The following is a 17,636-nucleotide window of genomic DNA, read 5'->3' on the forward strand; positions in this document are numbered from 1 at the left end:
ATGGAGGCAAATTGTAAGGAATAAGCACTACAGGGCAAGTACTGTACGAAGTACTCATGATTTTAAATGGATTAAAGTTGTCAGCTGCTAGCCCAAGCATCACATTCCGAGGATCGCTTGCAAAGCTTGGAAATTTACTGTCAAATGATTTCCAAGCTAAAGAATCCGCAGGTTGCTCACCATGATTGTGCATATTAAATGCATCCCGCAACATACCTTCCATGTCATCTTGTCTAACATAATCATGGTAAGTAGTATCAGGATAAGTCGGATTAATCGTTGAAGAAGTTCCACTAGATGTACACTCTCCATGGAAAATCCATTTTTTATACCCCCGAATAAAGCCATCAACAATTAGATGTTCGTAGACAATTTCACGATAATGCCAATTGATGTTGCCACACTTCTTACACGGGCAAAGAATCATATTCTCTTGGCTTGCATTTTGAAATGCAAAATTTAGAAAAGTTTGTACTCCATTTCGATAGGTGTTGCTTACCCTTGACAATTTCATCCAACTCCTATCCATTTCGTAGTTCTTGAAATCTAAAGTTTACAATAAATTATACGGGTAAATTTTTTATTTATAAGTATAATTAAGTTATGTAAGTAAAGATATGATATATATTTATGTATTATGTAAGTTATGTAAATTATGTAAGTTGTTTATCTTATGTAAATTATGTAAGATATAATATATATTTATGTATTATGTAAGTTATATTGGTTAGTTTTTGGTACAGGGACTAAATTGTAAAAATTAAACGAAATTGAATAAACTTTGAAACTTAGAATTGACATCTCTTAGGGAACATATATATAACAACCCATTTTCAGTAAAATCGAAACAGTAGTTTCGGGACCACAAATTCGAATCCAAAAGAAAATTTATTTTATTATTATTTTATAGCCTATGGTAGGATAGGAATATCATATGAAAATTTTGTTAAGAAAATTTACCAATTACGTGTCTAATTTGTTAAAAAGGACTAAATTGAAAAATGTGCAAAACTTGCTAATTGTGATAGTTAAGTGATTAAATAGCTTAACTAATAAATAGGGGAGGACTTAAGGTATAAATATGCCTAAATTAAGTGGATGAGGCGGCATAACCTGAGAAATTAATAAAATAAAAACTTACAATTTTGCCAAATTAAAATGAAACAAATGGAAATTAAAGGTTTCTAGACAATTTTATTATCATTTTCAGTTCTAAAAATAGACATTGAAGAGGGTTTAAGCTAGTTCTTCAATTTTTTCTTCATGTGAGTCAAATCTTTACCCGTTTCTTGAAATTTTTATGTTTTTGAGATTGTTACAATTAGGTCCAATTAACCTTTACTTTAGTTTTTTTATTTTATTGAAAATTTTGGAAGTTTTCATTGATGATTTTATATGATTTTAGTTATTAGATGATGAATTTGATATGTTGATGGGTATTTAAAAGTATTTTGTTAAAGAATTTTTGATGAAATCATGTTTTAGGGATTAAATTGAAAAGATGTTGAATTCATGGAAAATTCTAAATTTTATGGAATTCATGGGCTGCTATTGATATATATGAAAATTTTCTAGGCTTGGAATAAGGATTAAATTACATGAATTTCATTTTCCGAGCCTAGGGACGAAATCATAATTAATTAAAAGTATAGGGGCAAAAATGGTAATTTTCCCAAAGATGTGTATTGGATTGAATTGAGATGAATTGTATTAAATTGATATTAAATTCATTCATATAGATCCGAATAGACCAAATACGAAGTTAGATCGAGGAAAAGAAAAAGAATTGGATTAGTAGATTTTGCGTATACGAACACTTGTCGAGGTAAGTTCGTGTAACTAAATTCTATATTATATTTTTTAAATTGAATGTTGTGTATGTGAATTGAATTGTGTAATTGACATGTATGAAAATTAATCACATATCCTATAATGTTTGACAAGTATTAAGCCCCGTTTAGAAATGAAATTCAATGGATACAAGTTCCCGAATTGGTTGTGACCCTACATGTGTTGCGGACACACCACAGCTCGAAAGAGTATCCCGTTATTAGCTCTCATGAGTTTCCCGTTATATGGCTCTTTCAAGCTTCCCGTTAATAGCTCTTCAGAGCATCCTAATTGGTTGTGATCCTGCATATGTTGTGGACACACCACAGCTCTTATAAGCGTCCCGATATATGACTCTTTTGAGCTTCCTGATTAATGGCTCTCCAGAGCTTCCTGATATTGGCTCGCTTGAACCTTCCTAATATTGGCTCGTATGAGCTTCCCGTTAATGGCTCTCTGGAGCTTCCCGTTACATGGCTTACATGAGCTTCCTATTTATATGCTCACATAAGCATTCCCGAATATGAATTGACAGATTACATATTTGTATACTTAGTTTGTACTATCCGTGTATCCATCGATATTTTAAATGATTCAACGGGTAAAATTCTAATATGAAAAAATATGAGTATGAAATGAATTATTTTCCCATATAAGCCTGAAATATAAGAAAGTATTGATAATTGACATGTTCAAAAATGGAATGAAAGATACATGTGTATGAAACTTGCTTGATGACTATTTATATTGGTGAATATGAGTTGTTACATGAAATTCATGACTAACATGCTTGATGAGGATATGTGTTTAGACATTTGGCCAAATTGATTTGAGCATGTTTTGTGTGCTTACCTTAAATGTAAATGAATGGTAAGTTAATTTCCTGTTATATGAACTTACTAAGCTTAAAAGCTTACTCTGTTTTATTTCCTCTGTTTTATAGTAATTCGGAAGCTCGTTGGGTTGGAAGCTTGGCAAAGCTATCTCACACTATCCTTCGGCTCATTTCGGTATATGTAACAAACTAAATTTTGGTTATAATGGCATGTATAGGTTGAATTGGGCCATTGATGGCATGTATGTGTTTTGGTTGTAATTAGCTATTGGAATGGCTTGTGATAGATATGTTTTGGTGAGGATATAAGAGTTTATGTATGGTTGATATGTGTTTGAAATGAATGAGTGATGGAAATCATATAGATATTGATGAATCGTTGAAATGGCATATTTAGTACAAAGACGTTTTTATATGTATTAGGTTAATTTGATAAAAATGAAGACTTGGTCATAGGTATTGATATGTCATGCATGACACTTGGTATTGACTTGATTTGAATGTATTGTATTGGTTTGTGAATGTGTTTAAAGTGTAAATGTAGGTGGAAGACAACTTGGGTGAGAAATAAAGCTTGAAAATGGCCTATTTCGTCTACACGGGCGTGTTTCCCCTACACATTGGAAAAATTTTGATATTTTACGAAAAATTCTCTGAGTACCTGGTTTAGTCCCGGCTTGTTTCAAATGCATATTTTGGGCCTCGAAGGCTCACATAAGGGACGATATAATTGATTATTATTGGTTTATGATATGAATGTGTAATGATATGAAATTGTCTGTATTTAATCTGTAAATCCCGGTAATACTCTGTAACCCTATTTCGACGACGAATAAGGGTTAGGGTTTTACAATATAGATATGTGAGAACGTGAGGGAATCCTATTGAGCATCAATTTGTTTATTCCAAGTTAGTTTGATGAGGTCAAGAGATAAACCAGACTAAATCATCTAATTTGGTAAAATGATGATTGAAAGGTAAAATTGAGTTAATTAGAAGTTTAGGATTTTTAGGTCCATAATCCAAAGACTACTTGACAACATAGAAGTCAACCAACCACTGTTGTTTATTGGATTGTTAATTTCATAGTTTTACAGTTTTACAATTTGGTCTTTATTAGTGATAGGTAATTACTTAGCTTAATTAACCTGAGTTAGCGTAATATATAACTTAACGAGTATTTAGCTAGACTTATTTGTTGCATACTTGTTAATTAGGAATCACTCAGTTCCCGAACTCTTTTGGGTTCGATCCTTGAAATATTTGAGTGTTCCATTATAACACTAAAAATATTACAACTCGACTTGTCACACTTGTACTACACCATTAGATAATTGATTGTTTTTGTGTTGATTCTTAGCCCCAATCCACGCACGTCGGGGCACAATCATTAATCCTTTTATTATCATAATTAATAAAATCATCAATGCAACAATTTATATGTGGCAAATTAGAAAAGAATCAATGGTTCAAGTTTATATGTTTTTATCAACAATTGGATTAGTTTTAATAACATACGAGGATTAAATTTTAACAAATTAAAGTAAATGGATTAACTTCTCATTTTTTTATTAAATAATTTAAATAAATTTTTAAATTTGAAAACATACAAAGATCAAATTATGATAAATGATAATAAAATGACTAACTTATAATTTTCATAAAATAAATATATAAAATTTAAAATTATACCACAACCACCTCAAATTTATATAAAAAAAATTAAAAATGAGGAGGGGAAAAAGGGTGCCCCTAACGCTTTAACTTCACACTTTTTGTACATTAAAATGTTATTTTTTTTATATAGAGGGTACCACCTACCACATTAGTAATATCTAATTTTATTGTAAAAAACATTTCATTTTCATAATTAATCTACAGTCTATCCTTTTTTGTCATTAAAATTTTATATTATTTTAATAAAAAACCGCAACTTCAAAGGTAACTTTTGCAGAAAACCAAAACTTTCACCCGTTTTTATTTCTTGATTTGGCACTATTGTTTTATACTTTTTAACATTTTATAATAGGGCGTGACACACTGCTTTTGGTGGCTCCATTGTCGCAGAGGTCGATGTTATTCGTTCGTGCGTCTATTGTTGCATTAAAATTTTATATTTAAAATTTATTTAATATCATTAATTTGATATTTTTAAATATTTTTATATGTATATATAATTTTTAAATATTAATAAATTTAAAATAATATCTCGAAATAAATCGATATCAAAACGTACCAATTTTAATGGAAAAATGATGCATTCATCGATGGTATTGATTATTTACTTAAATTTTTAATTTTTTATTACAGTAAAGTCTTAAATTAAATCCTAGTTTAAGAATGCTTCTTAAAAACACTTTTGGAACAAAAATATTTCTAAACAAATTTTTTAGAGAAAAAATACTTCTCCCAAGTCAAAAATTGGTAAGTTGAAAATTTTAACTTCTCCTCAAAAACACTTTTAAGAAGTATTCCGAAACTAGACCTAAATTGTTGTCATTAAACTTCTGATTTTGTCGGTGTCACTCATCAATTAAATACCAACTCAATTAGATAAATTATATTATTATAAAAATATTTTTGTCATTTTATATTTTTTATAAATCAATAAAAATTTACAAATAATGAAACTTAAACTAAGAACACTATAAATATCAATCCTTTAACACTACCATTTCAACTAAAACATCCATTTGATTTAAACATAAATATATTTAAATGAAATCAAATGGATGTCACATAATCTAATTTCATTTAAATATGTTTATATTTATAAAGTAATAACTTATATTAGTTTAGATCCATCTATATTTTTATTTTTTAAAATGTAATATTTTTTAATGTTTTTATTATAGTATTATAAATGTTAGTAAATTACTTAATATGTAAATATAGATATAATGCGAATATTTTCTATAAAAGAATATCAATATTGTAATAATCGATTTGATGGTTGAACCATGACAAAATTAAAATTTCTAAAAAAAATCAAAGATAAGAAAAGGAAATTAATAAAATGATAAATTGGTATTCAAATTATTTATTTTTCATATCTTAGTGTTCAAATTTTTTTTTTAGAATTGTTAACTCAATTTTATTTTCGTTACTAAGTTACCCAATTGTTTAAATTTGTTAAAAAAACAATCGATTAAAAGTCGTCACATGGCATAATGTTTATTCATACTAAAATAATTCAAAAAGAAAAAGTAAAAAATTATATTTTTAATGTATAATTTTTAGAAAAATTATTTATTAAAATTTATTTTTATAACATATAAAATTTTAAAAAAAGTTTATATATTAAAGAGATCAAAATAAAAGCTCAAAAATCATATAAAAGTTCACAAAAAATTCTAAATAAAAGTTAATTTTCTTAAAACAATTATGAAATTTAATTTTTATAATATATCAATTATATAAAATAAAAGTTATAAATAATAGTGCACATCGATAGAAATTTTTAGCTTTATAAACGGGTTAAGATTTTGCCACATGTCCTATTTACTTATTTTTAAAATTTTAAATACAACTTGACATATGATAAAATCACGACTCCACTGGTAGAGTTAAAAAATTTTAATGTATCAAATAATTACTCATAAATAAGTACAAATCATTTAAAGATATATAATGGTTCAAAAATATTCACACTATAAGTTGATCAAGTTGACCGATCAAAGCTAATCAATGCCAAATTAATAAGCAATGCTTATGTGGCTTTTTATGTCACTTTTCTTTGTAATTCAGTAAATAATCTTTGATAAACGTTCACCATGAGTTTTAGAGTTACTCTATATTTGATACGAGAATTGAACCTTGGATTAAGTTAAGAGAGAATTCGTTTTAGCATAAAACAAGGCTGGATGGAATTCAAAATTGGGCCGGTGAAGCCCAGAGCCCAAATTGCTATCGCTTCATTCACTCTTTTCTGGTGATGAGATAAAACGATGTCGTTAACCCAGTTTCTTTCACATTAAACAGCGTTACTTGAGATTTATATTTTCTTTTGCTTTCTCTCAGATTTTGAGTCTCAAAACGAACATCAACATCCACTCTTTCGTTTTACCTCCTTTCCTCTTTCTCCCTGATTTAGCTTATCTGTTTTTCTATATGAATTCCTCTGAAATTGATAGGTATTAATATTTTTGCCCTTTTATTTCTTTTTTATGCTTTGTTGGATTCCATATCTGTGATACATTTCGTTGAAGTTTCAAGTTTTTTTTTTTTTAGATTTAATACAATGGTAGTTTATTAGTAACTTTCCCTGTTTGATTTTGATCATTTCCGCCGTGCTTTTTGAAGCTTTCTTTTATTGGTTATGAGGTGTAAGTGAGTACTAATGGAAAGTAAGCTTCAACGCCCTCATTCTGTTCGTTTAAACCGTAGAGGAGACCGTAATAATCAACGCCCTTTTGCTAAAGGTAAGCAAAATCTATACGATTTTCACATCCCTTGGTGAACTGAAAAATAGGGTTACCGTTATAGCATTGATTTATGTTGTATGATCGTATATCTTTGTAGTCATTAAGGAATGGAGTGTAAATTGTTTCTGTTACCGGCTTCATTTTATGGATTATTGATTTTGGGATCACTTTGACAAGATGTAGTTTTGGGGGTTTTTGATGCAGATGATGAAAGTGGCTTGTTTTCTTCAATGAGGTTGCCACAAGATAATCCAATCAAGATTGTGTGGAAGCAGGGGTTTATTCGATTGGTTCTTGTAGCAGGCATTCTATGGATGCTACTTATTCTTATTGTATTGTTATTTCATGTTTGGTCATGCCAATCTTCAATTTCTTTCTTGTCAGGTAGGGTTTCATCCATCTTTACATTGGTATGTACGTAACTCTATCTTTGTTTGGATTTAAATAGTCGGCTTTCTGTTAGTTTCTGGAAAGGTATGACGTAGGAGAATGAATGGATACTGATCTATTGTACTATTTTTTTTCTCCAGCAACTGGTCATTTATAAAGTTAACTGAAATTTATGTTTCAACATTGGCCTGTAGTGTACTTATACTACTTAACAAATGCTGTTAGTTTGATTTGATATACTATCATCTTTTGTACATGTTAATTAATTAATAAGATAAATACTTGGAAAAAAGATTGGTAGGCTTCTTTTCTGTATTAGGGAGGTTTATAAACAAGCCAGAATTTGCTTTTGCTTCCATTTTTTGTGTGCTTCACTAATTTTCGATTTAGTCACCATTTCTTATTTGTCAAGGTTACATCCATAATTAGTAAAATTGTCCTAAACAATCTAAAATTTTTGGTCTGCAAATTGTAACCTCGTTTTGTTATTGGTTTAAGACAATATGTTCCCTTCATATGCAGCTATATGTAACAAAGAGGGCAAGGTGTTCATCGCAATGGACTTGCTTGGATTGGCGCCAAAACCAGAACATCGTAAGATTGCTAGCTCATCTTCATCAAAGTGTTGATACCTCTGTTTTAATATGAGTGATATTGATTGTAAGTTAATGAAATAGGTTGTCCAATTCCAGTAGCTGATGACCCTGATAAAATAGTTATTCCAGAGGGAAGAACACCTGATGCAATTGTTAAAAATCTAACCTATATTGAGGAGGAGGATTTGGTTAACAATGGATCTCAATCCTTTGCAGTATTTGGAGGTAACCAAAGCTGGCTGCAAAGAGAAGAGAATTTTAATTTGAAGCCAAGTATGAAGGTAGAACATATTTTACTGCTTTTAATCCCCTGGTCGTATTCATATACGTAGATAACAAATGCAAATAATTGTCTAGGTCCGGGAGATAAAAAAAAAAAAAAGAAAGATTTTTTCCCCTAATTATTTGTTAGATTTCATCTGTTTTGGGGATGAAATTTTTCTCATTCTTGCATCAACCCTCTCCTTCTTACTCCTTTTAGATGTTTGAAAAGAGAATTAAATGGCTTTATAATGTCATAAAATTCTCCTTTTAGGTGCACTGTGGATTTCTGAAAAATGGTGGTGCTGACATGAATCCCGTGGATATCGAATATGTCAAGAGATGTAGGTTTTTGGTTGCATCTGGGATTTTTGATGGATATGATGTACCTCATCAGCCATCAAATATAAGTACTCGTTCTAAGAAGCTCTTCTGTTTTCTGATGGTTGTTGATGAAGTATCTCTCAAATTTATTAAAGAAAATGTGACCGTCAGGAAGGATAAAGATAAGGGGATGTGGGTAGGCTTATGGCGTCTTATCCCATTGAAGCATCAACCTTATGATGAGCCCAGAAGGAATGGGAAGGTTCCCAAGATTTTAACCCACAGGTTATTCCCTCAAGCACAGTACAGCATTTGGATTGATGGTAAAATGGAGCTGATAGTTGATCCATTGCTTATTCTTGAAAGGTAAATTCATGTCTTCTTCAATTGTTAACAATTTTGCTTTTACCATATTTTTCCTTGTTGATGAATGAGGAAAGACAATCTCCTATGATATCCAAGCCTACTAAATATGCCTTGTTGATTTAACTTTTTCCCTAGCTATATAAAGTTTGAATTATTTACATTGATGCAGAAACAGTTATGAATTATTTTCTATTGGCAGATACTTATGGCGTGATAAGCATACTTATGCTATTGCTCAGCACAAACATCATAGGACTATATATGAGGAGGCTGATGCAAACAAGCGGAGGAAGCGATATGCCAGACCTCTTATCGATCTGCATATGAAGATATATTACTCTGAGGGCATGGAGCCATGGAGCTTGAAGAAAAATACGATTAGCGGTATGAAGGGAGACATAGGGCTCTTCTATGAAATATGGAAGGGTTGCCTTGAGTAGTGAAGTGCATGCCCTTCCAATGAGTTCATAAAGGATGCATTATATATATTTTTTCTATTGATGCATTTTATATTTCTTGATACTAACACAAAAACCAAATGCAGATGTGCCAGAGGGAGCCATAATTATAAGGGAACATACAGCACTGAATAATTTGTTTAACTGCTTGTGGTTCAATGAGGTCAATCTCTTCACACCAAGAGACCAACTGAGCTTTGGCTATGTTGTATACAGGTTAAAGGGGTTGTTTAAGTTCTTTATGTTTCAAAATTGCGAGTACTATTCACTTTTTATCCTGCACCCCCATACTCGGGAACATTCTTCTAAGGTAGAGTGGGTGAAAAGCTTGAGTGAGTTCAAGGGTAGCGGTAGTAGCATGAAAGAAAGTAGAGGTGGATTTGGCTTGTGGACTCCCTATCCCAAGAACCTTGATTCAGTTACCCTGCCACAAGTGGTAAGAACATCAAAAGCTGGCTGATGTTTATCGTAAGTAATGTCAATCGTCTTTTGAACCCAAAACAGTTATTCTGTGATTTTTATGGATCCATCCCTGCTTTGTTAAGCGGGATGCCCTTGTAAAATTGTGTACATTAGATGGAAAAGAAGGTAAGTTGTTTCCTAAGCATGATTCATATTGAAGTCAATAATAATTATTATTGCCTTTACATGATCCCCAAATTCAGAGGTGCATTCTTCTGCATGAACGTGCGTATTTGTTGTATACATTATTTTGTATTGGATCTATTGAAGAAAATAACTGGACAAGGGAACTTGGCTGATGACCTCGTTAAGCCGTCTATTTAAGCTGCGAAGTGCTTCAATGTGAGGCTCTTCTTCCTCAACAGGAATCACTTTGGCAAAACTCCCTTCTTCAAGATAATCTACCACCCTGTTTGCAGCTTCAAGCCCCGTGACATATGATTTCTCCTGTTATAAACAAGTAAAAACCATGTTCTAACCAGTTATATTATGCTATAAAAATCTATGGCTAAATTATATGCAATTTGAGATCACAAAAGTAACCTGTAACCAGGAACCGTGTCGGGTTATTATCCAGTCTCCAGCCATAAACAAGTTAGGGAACGATGTAGATCCACGCATCATGGACTTATATGAACCTTTTCAAGAAGCAAGAAAACACTGAATTAGGTAGTGATTTAGACCAAAGGTATCTAAACATATTGCAGAATGCTTTAAAAGGTCCGAAATTTATAAGACTATGTTTGATCAAAGTCTATTTATGGGTTTTCTTCCATATATGCATCATGATTTTCCTAACTTAAGTAGTTAAAAACATCTTGCAAGATTAAGTCTAGAGTTAATAAACTCTTGGCAAAATAAACCGTTCAATTCAATTAGGCGGTTAGGTGCTCACCCGGGAAAAAATGAGTCAATCTTTTCGTAAACCTTCCGATTTCTTTGTCCACGACACAGGCCCTCTCGAGGTCATTTATGTACTTTGATAGGTATGAAATAACCTTTTCGGTTACAAGCTCATCGTTCAAAGGCAGCAACTCATTGGCATGATACTGCATGACAAGGTAAAGGTGAGATCCATATTCGAAGGCAGAGTTTCAAAAATTCTTTCCTTCCAATGAAAAAAATTAAGACCCGTGTTTGAATGCATGAACTTACAAAATCAGCTTCTAATACAGTTTCTGTATCATCTTTATGTTCGTCATGAATTACATTCAAGTCAAATACGGTGCACCCGAATAAATCATCAAATCCAGCACAAGCGTTGCTTGGATTCGGGATGGCAACCTGGTATATTCAATACATAATATCAACTTTAGCACCTTGGCAAAGTAACTTCTCGATGCAGCATAATATCCTTTAAGATGCAGCCAAGTTTATTTTTGCTGCAATTTCTTGTGATGAAAAATAAAAGGACCATGATTAGCTGTCTACCTATTATCTTTTTAAACTCAGTAAATCCGAGTCAAATTTCTCTAGAACCTACTGCAAGAGCATATCAGAAAAGTGCATAGATGGATATACCATCGAAGTAGACAACCAGTTTTAAGTCAAAATAATAGATCAAAGGAGGAAAATAAAGTAAACAAAGAAATCCATTACAGAAATGCACAAGATTGTTGTTATGATATTTAGTTCTAAACCAAGGGAAGATCTAGGTACAGACCTTCCTATCCAGCCACAACTTGACAGTAACCACATCGATGCCAGCTAAGTTCAAAACTTTCAGAAACTCTTCCCGTTTACATAATGCTGCACTAAACAGGACTCAATTGCCAATTAAACAGGATAGCTGAAAACAGCGGTCAACTGAAGCACTAAAACTCTAGTACAGATTTAGAGAAAACATAAAAGAATGGAAGACCATCCAACTAAAAATTACGACATTAAGCTTTGCTTCAACATATTGAAAAGATAAATTCAACTTAAACTACGTGTATTAAGTTCCAAACTTATAGCATATATTACACAACGATGAATCCTATTTAAGGAAAGAACAGAAGGGCAAACCTTTTCTTGATAGTTTCTTGAAGTGAGGTGATCCCGACAGCCACGACAACTGCATCAACACTGTATGTCTCGTTGCCACAAACTACTTCTGTTACGCAACCTGTTTCCTCATCGAAGTTAAAATCTGTCACCTTTTTATCCTCCAACATTTCACAACCTTTAGCCTTCAAAGACTCCACCCATGGCTCGAAAATTTTCTGCTTAGTAGTTCCACGACAAAATGCTACATCGAAATGCTTCTATAACCATTCATAACATAAAACTTCACAGGGTCAAATTTGAGCAACAGCAGATTACAGATTGGAATGGAAGTTGGGTTGAAAATTCTTTGCACAGGTTCAAAACATTTATAGCGAGGAACTTCAACAATCAAACCTGGTGGGCAAGAGTTAAATAATATAGCAGTCCTAGAGTTGCTGCAGCACTACATTGCTCTGCTGGAGCAAACAAACCCACTTGAAGTAACGGACCAAAAATATCTTGATAGAGCCTCTCTGAGCATCCAAACCGTTTAAAAAGCTCCCTTGCAGTAACTACCAGTTAAACCTCTGAATAAGGCACTTGAATATTTCATCTTTGATTCATTCAGTGATGGATTCTAGTCTGAAAGGGAATCCTTACTTGAATCATATTTTTTCCAGGCAACATCAGTGTTGTCAAAGTCAATTACTGCAAACAGGAGGAACGGTCAGCTGATGATGGAAATAAATAGAAAGCTAAGAAAGATTGCCATAATTATGTTTATTTAAAAACATCCAGTTACAATCCCAAAGAGACGGAAAATAATCAGCCTAGTATTCAGTGCAAAAGCAGGGAAGACTTATTAGAAAAAAAAAAGGATGAAGTCAATATCTCCCGGCATTGGGAAAACACCATTACTTTTTTGGAAGACAATGAATCATTACTACTTGCCTGCAGCCATCAGAGGAAGTGATGTTAATCTATCAACCAAGGGGAGTCGGACAAACTGCATATAATGGAACGATTTCCAGATGTTAATAAGCGGAACTATCGACTTTACAGACTAGCAAATAAAGCATGAAGATGGAACTAAGAACATACTCGAGTGTGGTATAAGGTTCCTAATGGAGTTGGCAATTGAGGGAGTTCCTGGTATACTGGAAATTCAACCTGCAGAGTTATCCCGTGTCTGTTTAGAAAACCGAAAGCAGCTCTATCGAAGGTTCATAACATTTAGCTTACCAACAAGGTTTTCACAATGGGAGAAATGTCTTTGTTTTTTACTTTTTACTATGAACAAATCATTCTTATAACAATGACGAGAAAATTATTGCTTGATTTGCTAGCTTTGTTCCAAACAGATAGTAAAAACTATTGAATCATGCAACTATAACAGCTCTTATATCAGTTGGAATGGCATGTTTGTTCAAAGCAACTAATAGAAAATACCTCTAATCCTTCCCCTGAATACTGTGCAGATTTTGTCCAGCTAGTGAAGGGCTTGAAACCCAACTCATCAACAAGACTGAATATATTTTTATAGGGATACCAAAACCCTAACACCCCCCAAATAAAAGAAGGAAAAAAGGGTTCAAACCAGAGATTAGTGTTCAATATTCAATCAAAGAATCTAATAAACAAATTATTAGAGGAGCAACATAAGTCATACTAGTGCATTAATGGGAAAACCAAGCCCTTTGTGGCACTTCATTTGTATGATTCAATCATGGCAGAAGAGCAGAAACATAAAAGTTTGGTTCTACAATGATTTACCTTCGATACCGACATTATCTGGACTGCCTATACAATCACCACCATCAAGAACAGTAACATCATATCCCTGAAACAAAAATCGTAACTCCTCATTTTCACCTAAACTGTAAGTTACTCAAGGGAAAGACAGGATTCCCCCTGTAAGCAAATATAGTAAGAACCTGTTTGCAGAGATGGTGAGCAGCACCGAGACCAGCCCAACCCGAGCCAACCACCACAACTTTCTTCTTCTTCTTCTTGTCGTTGTTTTTACTATTGTTGGTGTCGTCTCCTCCTCCATTGACATGGGCTCGAACAGAACCAGGGCTGTTGGAAAACCCAACTCTCTTACTAAAACTGTTAGACATAAAAGGTGTGAGCGTGAACCATTTACTCATAGCCAACATGTTTTTGTGGATGTTTGTTCTTCAATGGCGTAACAATTAACGCCCTTCAACTGCCCCTAGATGACCTTTTGTTTGGTTAAGGGACTGTCCAGAAATTAGAGACGTGTACACATGCTGCTTACTCTCATCACCACAATTTTTAGTTTTTTTTTTTGGTTTTTTTGGCTGTGATTTTAACATCTTTCTTTTGTCTTAAGCTACGCCAGTGGGGATCGAGAACTGTTAAAGACAATTAGGCTGTAATTTCCTGAAATTTTAATGTGCAATTTTTAAGCAAAATTTACAAAGAATGATTTGGTCAGACAATCGAACGGTCCCCATCAAAAGAAAACATACTCCCGACCCAAGCGCAAGCATAAGCTTTTTTTTTTCATGTCTGATTAAATTCACCTTACGTTTTCTTGTCCCAAAAAAGAAGGGAAATAAAAAAACTTTTTTTTTATCATTTTTTGTTCGAAAAATGGCTGCAACCACACTCTCCGTCCGGTCAAACCGTCTCACTCCAGGCACCCCTATTCCCAGACCGCCGGTCAACCTCCCCACCCAAACCTACCCTTCTTTTAAACCCACAAAGACCGAGCCCTGGAGAACCACCACAATCGTCCACTCCCGGCGAATATTAGCAGCTCGAGCTGGTTCACGAGCTGATGACTCGGCTCCCTTCGAGATGTCTGTTGAGAACGCGCTCAAGCTCCTTGGGGTCTCCGAAAATGCTTCTTTTGATGATATTCTTCGCGCTAAGAATTCGATTGTTGCCTCTATTAAGGATGACCAAGAAGCTATCGCTCAGGTAATTCATTGCCCTTCTTTTTATTCTTTTGTTCAATTTCAGAATTTTCTGAAGTTCAAAAGATTTTGATGATAAATATTGAACCTTTTTGTGTAAATCCGATAATCATGCAACTTGTTAGCATTTCCAATCTTCTCTGTGTAGTTTGCAAATTCTATCATTTATTTATCCTCTCAAATTGCGATTTGAGTTTTTTACTTTGTGTCTATTACCTGGATTTGATTTTATTGTCTCAATTTACAATAATTGTTCTTTACAGCATACCTACCAAAAAAAAAAAAAAGAAAGTTCTTTATAGCATGTAATTTCCCATTTGTATCTGGTGGACATTTCCCATGTTCTAGATTATGCAGATGCTGTTATTTGTTGCCATGAAGTAGATGATGCTTATGGTGGTTCATCTATCCTTCTTTTCACTTAACTAAGAAGAGCCCCTGGACATAGCATGGTAATCTATGGTTTTTGTTTTCTTAGTACTATGTTTTATGTTTTTAGGTTGAGGCTGCGTATGACATGTTGCTTATGCGAAGCTTAACCCAACGACGAGCCGGAAAGGTGGTGGACAGAAGCATTAGATATGCAGATGTTAAACCTGTTAATCCTTCCGGGGTGGGATCGATGCCACGGTGGGTGCAAACAACTGTGAAGAATTTACCCGTTTCAGTTGTAGCGCCGGTTACAAGCGAATTGGGCATACAAGCTGGTGTATATGGAGCTCTTATGGTTCTGACGTATGTGAATGGAGCTTCTACGTCCTCTGTGGTTCCTTACACCGGACCTGATGTTCCCGGGCTTATCTTAGCAAGTAGCTTTGGAGCTTCCTTATATTTTATGACCAGAAAGAATGTCAAGCTAGGTAATGAGACTTCTTGCATGTGGATTTTATTGCTTGCAATAGAAATTTTAATTAGATGTTGCTTTTGTCAAATATGAGAATCCAGCAATTTCTACTTGCTATTTGTTTGCTTTTTCTTCTTATCCAAAGAAGCAAAGGACAGGGAGAAAGAGCAGAGAAAACCTTCAGGTCTCGGAGTGCTGCTGCTTCTTACTGAGTGAAAAACATTGTATCTCATGGTTTATATTTGATTTAACTTTATTCACTAGTTCATATATTGTAGGGTATTGCTTGTGAAAATGGATTACTGGAAAATTTCCAAATTTCATTTTATCATGCATAGAAGATTTGCAGTAGTTTTATAATCATTCCATATGGCTAGCTCTTCTTTGTGCTTCCCTCTCTAGTGGTTTATCAGAATTTTTCTTTGTTTGAGCTAATAACCTTATCGGTTTCCTCGAGTTGAACTGAGGCTTTGCTATTGAAGTCTTTTAAAGCAAAAGGAAGTTCGCCTGCCATAGGGGTTTTATGACCTGCCAAAGCATGCCAATAGATTAGACTGCATTCTTGGACAAATTCCGAACTTGTTTAAACTTCAGTTTAGATGAAACATCTTAAGTCATTTCCTTTGTGTTTTTTTCCTCTCTTTTGGCAGGTAAGGCTACATTGATTACTATAGGGGGGCTTGTTGCTGGTGCGGTGGTGGGATCAGCTGTTGAAAACTGGTTGCAGGTAGACATTGTCCCGTTGCTTGGGATACATTCTCCGGCTACCGTAGTTAGTGAATTCATACTCTTCTCTCAGTTCTTGGTTTCAATGTATCTAAGGTAGGAAGGATGTTTCTGGAATTTAAATTGTAAAACCTGTAATTATTCATTTGCATGATCATAATCAAGCTTTTCTAGGATGTGTATCATTGCATGTTGTACAAAACTACTAATAGAAGATAGTGAAACTTCGAACCCTCTCGAATTCTGCTCAAAACTTATGTTCCAATATGTGTTTCTTTTCTGCTGTTGGTGGATGGGTTAGCTTCTTTTCTTTCATGCATTCCTAGGGAGAAGCTTGTGGATTTTCTATCATTAGCTGTTTGCATTAGCCATTGCCATCTATGTTAGTCATATTCGCATGTCAGGTTTTTTGTTTTTTGGAGCTCTCTCATGTATTGGAAGGGGCTTTAGAGATCTTTATCCCAATATCTATCTCAAAACAGGTCGGGTATGAATATTTAAAAGAAAAATATTGAGAATTTAAGAACCCAAAGTTGTGACCTATTGATCTAATGTTTATCTTCTCTAAAAAATAATTTGGGTTCGAATCACAGTTAAAAAAGAAAATGAAAAAACTAAACAGTCAGATCAAACCATGGCTTTGTTGGACATGTATGAATGAGCTGACTCTCCAATTTTTTTTTTTAACCCTGGTATCTGCATGCTTTATCTACACAGGGAAATTGTTTGTTTAGAAAATGAAATCAGTAAAAAAAAATCTCAGAAGGGATGTTTTTTTGGGGTCATTATGCTGATATTTCTCATATTTGAATCTTGAAACCAAAAAGTTAAAATTTATGAAATAGGAGAGTCCCGTTACCAAATATTTTATGGAATTCCCTTTGAAATCTTCACTATACATAATTCAAATGTATAGTTTTGACAAGAAAACATTTAATAATAGTATTGTCAAAGTCTAATATGAAACTTGCTAACCAGCAGACTACCGGAAAAGCATGAACAGATATGCCTGCCAGACAACATTAAACGAAATGGTGGAATTGTCCCTGAATCCTTCGTCAATATTTCAGACAAAACAATCCGACACTGTAAAATTCGAAATTCGAGAAACGGCAGGTATTAATCTTATTGAGTTTTAGCAGGGAATACAATCCAACAATAATTTATGAAAGCCCAGAAATGAGTTCAGAAACATAATTTCACTAGA

The 17,636-nt window shown here is 33.4% G+C and overlaps 3 protein-coding genes across 3 annotated transcripts; 2 read left to right on the forward strand and 1 right to left on the reverse strand.

The window, feature by feature from the left end:
- Positions 1–6,640: 6,640 nt before the first annotated feature.
- On the forward strand, positions 6,641–10,131 carry LOC107932421 (probable hexosyltransferase MUCI70). Its single transcript, XM_016864406.2, has 8 exons — positions 6,641–6,798; positions 6,968–7,086; positions 7,294–7,473; positions 8,002–8,073; positions 8,157–8,356; positions 8,611–9,026; positions 9,226–9,410; positions 9,571–10,131. The coding sequence occupies exons 2-8, from the start codon at positions 7,005–7,007 to the stop codon at positions 9,942–9,944; spliced, it is 1,509 nt and encodes a 502-aa protein (XP_016719895.1). The 5' UTR covers positions 6,641–6,798; positions 6,968–7,004; the 3' UTR covers positions 9,945–10,131.
- On the reverse strand, positions 10,078–14,083 carry LOC107932412 (uncharacterized). Its single transcript, XM_016864396.2, has 13 exons — positions 13,849–14,083; positions 13,688–13,754; positions 13,364–13,470; positions 13,016–13,084; positions 12,866–12,920; positions 12,575–12,622; positions 12,329–12,486; positions 11,954–12,192; positions 11,610–11,700; positions 11,102–11,230; positions 10,842–10,995; positions 10,490–10,584; positions 10,078–10,393 (listed from the first exon to the last, which is right to left on the reverse strand). The coding sequence occupies exons 1-13, from the start codon at positions 14,071–14,073 to the stop codon at positions 10,208–10,210; spliced, it is 1,623 nt and encodes a 540-aa protein (XP_016719885.1). The 5' UTR covers positions 14,074–14,083; the 3' UTR covers positions 10,078–10,207.
- On the forward strand, positions 14,065–16,682 carry LOC107932451 (protein CHAPERONE-LIKE PROTEIN OF POR1, chloroplastic). The gene is made up of 3 exons (XM_016864442.2): positions 14,065–14,863; positions 15,359–15,719; positions 16,354–16,682. The coding sequence occupies exons 1-3, from the start codon at positions 14,363–14,365 to the stop codon at positions 16,527–16,529; spliced, it is 1,038 nt and encodes a 345-aa protein (XP_016719931.2). The 5' UTR covers positions 14,065–14,362; the 3' UTR covers positions 16,530–16,682.
- The last annotated feature ends 954 nt before the right edge of the window (positions 16,683–17,636 follow it).

The sequence above is a fragment of the Gossypium hirsutum genome, chromosome A12, assembly GCF_007990345.1.
Source record: "Gossypium hirsutum isolate 1008001.06 chromosome A12, Gossypium_hirsutum_v2.1, whole genome shotgun sequence".
Taxonomy (NCBI): Eukaryota; Viridiplantae; Streptophyta; class Magnoliopsida; order Malvales; family Malvaceae; genus Gossypium; species Gossypium hirsutum.

Bases quoted from the DNA above. Each gene is read 5' to 3' on its own strand.
- LOC107932421 (XM_016864406.2), top strand. From the start codon at position 7,005: ATGGAAAGTAAGCTTCAACGCCCTCATTCTGTTCGTTTAAACCGTAGA. The intron at 9,027-9,225 runs GTAAATTCATGT...TTCTATTGGCAG, and splicing joins CCATTGCTTATTCTTGAAAG to ATACTTATGGCGTGATAAGC. The intron at 9,411-9,570 runs GTATGAAGGGAG...AACCAAATGCAG, and splicing joins GAAGAAAAATACGATTAGCG to ATGTGCCAGAGGGAGCCATA.
- LOC107932412 (XM_016864396.2), bottom strand. From the start codon at position 14,073: ATGTTGGCTATGAGTAAATGGTTCACGCTCACACCTTTTATGTCTAAC. The intron at 12,487-12,574 runs GTAAGGATTCCC...TTTAACTGGTAG, and splicing joins CTGGAAAAAATATGATTCAA to TTACTGCAAGGGAGCTTTTT. The intron at 10,394-10,489 runs GTTACTTTTGTG...TGTTTATAACAG, and splicing joins GACACGGTTCCTGGTTACAG to GAGAAATCATATGTCACGGG.
- LOC107932451 (XM_016864442.2), top strand. From the start codon at position 14,363: ATGATTTGGTCAGACAATCGAACGGTCCCCATCAAAAGAAAACATACT. The intron at 14,864-15,358 runs GTAATTCATTGC...TTATGTTTTTAG, and splicing joins ACCAAGAAGCTATCGCTCAG to GTTGAGGCTGCGTATGACAT. The intron at 15,720-16,353 runs GTAATGAGACTT...CTCTTTTGGCAG, and splicing joins CAGAAAGAATGTCAAGCTAG to GTAAGGCTACATTGATTACT.